Below are 2,420 nucleotides of genomic sequence, written 5' to 3' on the forward strand. Positions count from 1 at the left end.
ATGTTCCAGGATCTCAGAGATTCCAACAGCTCTCAGTTCCAGGTCTCTGAGTTCATACTGATGGGATTCCCAGGCATCCACAGCTGGCAGCACTGGCTCTCACTTCCCCTGGCTCTGCTCTACCTCTTAGCCCTTGGGGCCAACATCCTGATCCTGACCACCATCTACCAAGAGGCAAGTCTGCATCAGCCCATGTACAATTTCCTGGGCATCCTGGCTGTGGTGGACATGGGCCTGGCTACCACCATCATGCCCAAGATTTTGGCCATCTTATGGTTCAGTGCTAAGGCCATCAGCCTCCCTGAGTGCTTTGCTCAGATGTATGCCATCCATTGTTTTGTGGCCATGGAGTCAGGCATCTTTGTCTGCATGGCTATAGATAGGTATGTAGCCATTTGCCAACCACTGAGATATCCATCAATTGTGACTGACTCTTTTGTGATCAAAGCAACAATGTTCATGGCAATTAGAAACTGTCTAAGTCCAATTTCAGTGCCCATCTTAGCTTCTCAGAGAAATTACTGTTCTCAGAATCAAATGGAGCATTGTCTTTGTTCTAATTTTGGAGTCACTAGCCTCTCCTGTGATGACAGGAAAATCAACAGTATCAATCAGATATTTCTGGCTTGGCTGATTATGGGAAGTGATCTGTGTTTGATTATTGTATCATATGCTTTGATTCTTCAGTCTGTATTGAAGCTCAACTCCAAAGAATCTGCATCCAAGGCCTTGAGTACCTGCACTTCTCACCTCTTCTTAATCCTATTCTTCTACACTGTCATTGTTGTTATTTCCATCACTCATAGTGCAGGAATGGAACTTCCTCTCATCCCAGTTCTACTCAATGTGCTACACAATGTTATCCCTCCTGCTCTCAATCCCATGGTATATGCCCTCAAGAACAAGGAGCTCAGGCAGGCATTATGCAAGGTACTTAGGCTGAACATCAAGGGCAACTAACATGGAGGAAATAATCAGTCTTTTTAGTTTTTATATACTCACCCTTTACATTTATCAGTGAGTGTGATTGTGAAAAGTAAATAATACTGGCACTGTGGCAAGTTTTCATTTATCACAAGTAATTATTGTAACAGTCATAATTGGAGAACAATACATGGGGAAATTTTATTTGAAATCTTTGTGCATAAAGAAAAAAATCTTCAAGACAATAAATAACATAATGCTGCTATTTGCTTCAAGGTATCTAAGAGAAATGTACATAGAATTTTATACTTTTCATTATGTTTCATGGCTGCTATAAGTAGAACTTCCAGAGGATGATGAATAGATGTCGTTTGATCAACTACTTACCAATATTTACCATTAAATTTGACAGTTTAATCTTTTTTTAATCTAATTATTGATAGGGTTGAAATTATTTTTGCATTTTTATTTGCCTTGCTATATGTTCTTATTTTTAATTAATTTATTTTTATTAGTGCATTATTGTTATATGCAATACTGGGGTTTATATTGACATAATCATGCATGCATGCAATATAATTGGTTTCATTTCAGTCCCCTGTACTTCTTTTTTCTCTTTTCACTTTGATCCTTCTGTCCTCTTTCTTCTACTCTACTGGTATTTCTTATACTCATTTATAGTTTTTTTTTTTTTTTCCTAAAATTGGTGCTTTACAGATACTTCTAAAGGTGAAATTCACTAATGGTATATTCATATATGTACACAGCATAATTTGGTCAATTTCATTCCACCATTCTTCTCTTTTCCTTTTCCCTCCCTGTCACCTGCAATAATACTCCACAATATCCTTTCTATTTCCATGGAATTCTGAACACTGTTTTTCCTTAGTTTGGTCTAACATCTGTACATCAAAGAAAATATTCAACCCTTGACTTTTTGAGTCTGGCTTAGCATAATCTTTCCCAATTTGATCCATTTACCAGAAAATGCCATAATTTCATTTTACTTTATTACTGAGTGTAACTCCACTACATTATCTTTATCCCTTCATCTGTTGAAGGACACCTGTTTATCTGTTGATCATTGCCCAACTTGGCTGTTGGAAATGGCTTTTATAAAAATCAGTGTTCCTGAATCACTATAGAATGCTACTTTTAGTTTCTATGGATAAATACCAAGGAGTGGCTATAACTGGGTCATGTAGTGGTTCCATTTCTAGTCTTTAAGGAATCTCCTTCCTACTTCCAAAATGTTTGTGCTAGTTTGAAGTCCCATCGACAGCATGCCACTTTTCCCCCATATCCTTAACATCATTTATTATTATTTGTACTTTTGATGGTTGCCATTTTAACTGGAATGAGATGAGTTCTTAATGTAGTTTTGCATTTCCTTGGTTGTAAGAGATGTTGAATATTTTTTCAGGTATATGTGGGTCTTTTGTATTTCTGCTTTTAAGATACATCTGCTTATTTCCTTGGATGATTTATTAATTGAG

The 2,420-nt window shown here is 36.9% G+C and overlaps 1 protein-coding gene across 1 annotated transcript; it reads left to right on the forward strand.

Annotated features, from left to right (window-relative positions):
• Positions 1-960, forward strand: LOC124109510 (putative olfactory receptor 56B2). Its single transcript, XM_046468176.1, has one exon. The coding sequence runs from the start codon at positions 1-3 to the stop codon at positions 958-960; it is 960 nt and encodes a 319-aa protein (XP_046324132.1).
• The last annotated feature ends 1,460 nt before the right edge of the window (positions 961-2,420 follow it).

Source organism: Marmota monax, unplaced genomic scaffold (assembly GCF_021218885.2).
Source record: "Marmota monax isolate L192 unplaced genomic scaffold, Marmota_monax_Labrador192_F-V1.1 WCK01_AAM20220418_F8-fsc00572, whole genome shotgun sequence".
NCBI lineage: Eukaryota > Metazoa > Chordata > Mammalia > Rodentia > Sciuridae > Marmota > Marmota monax.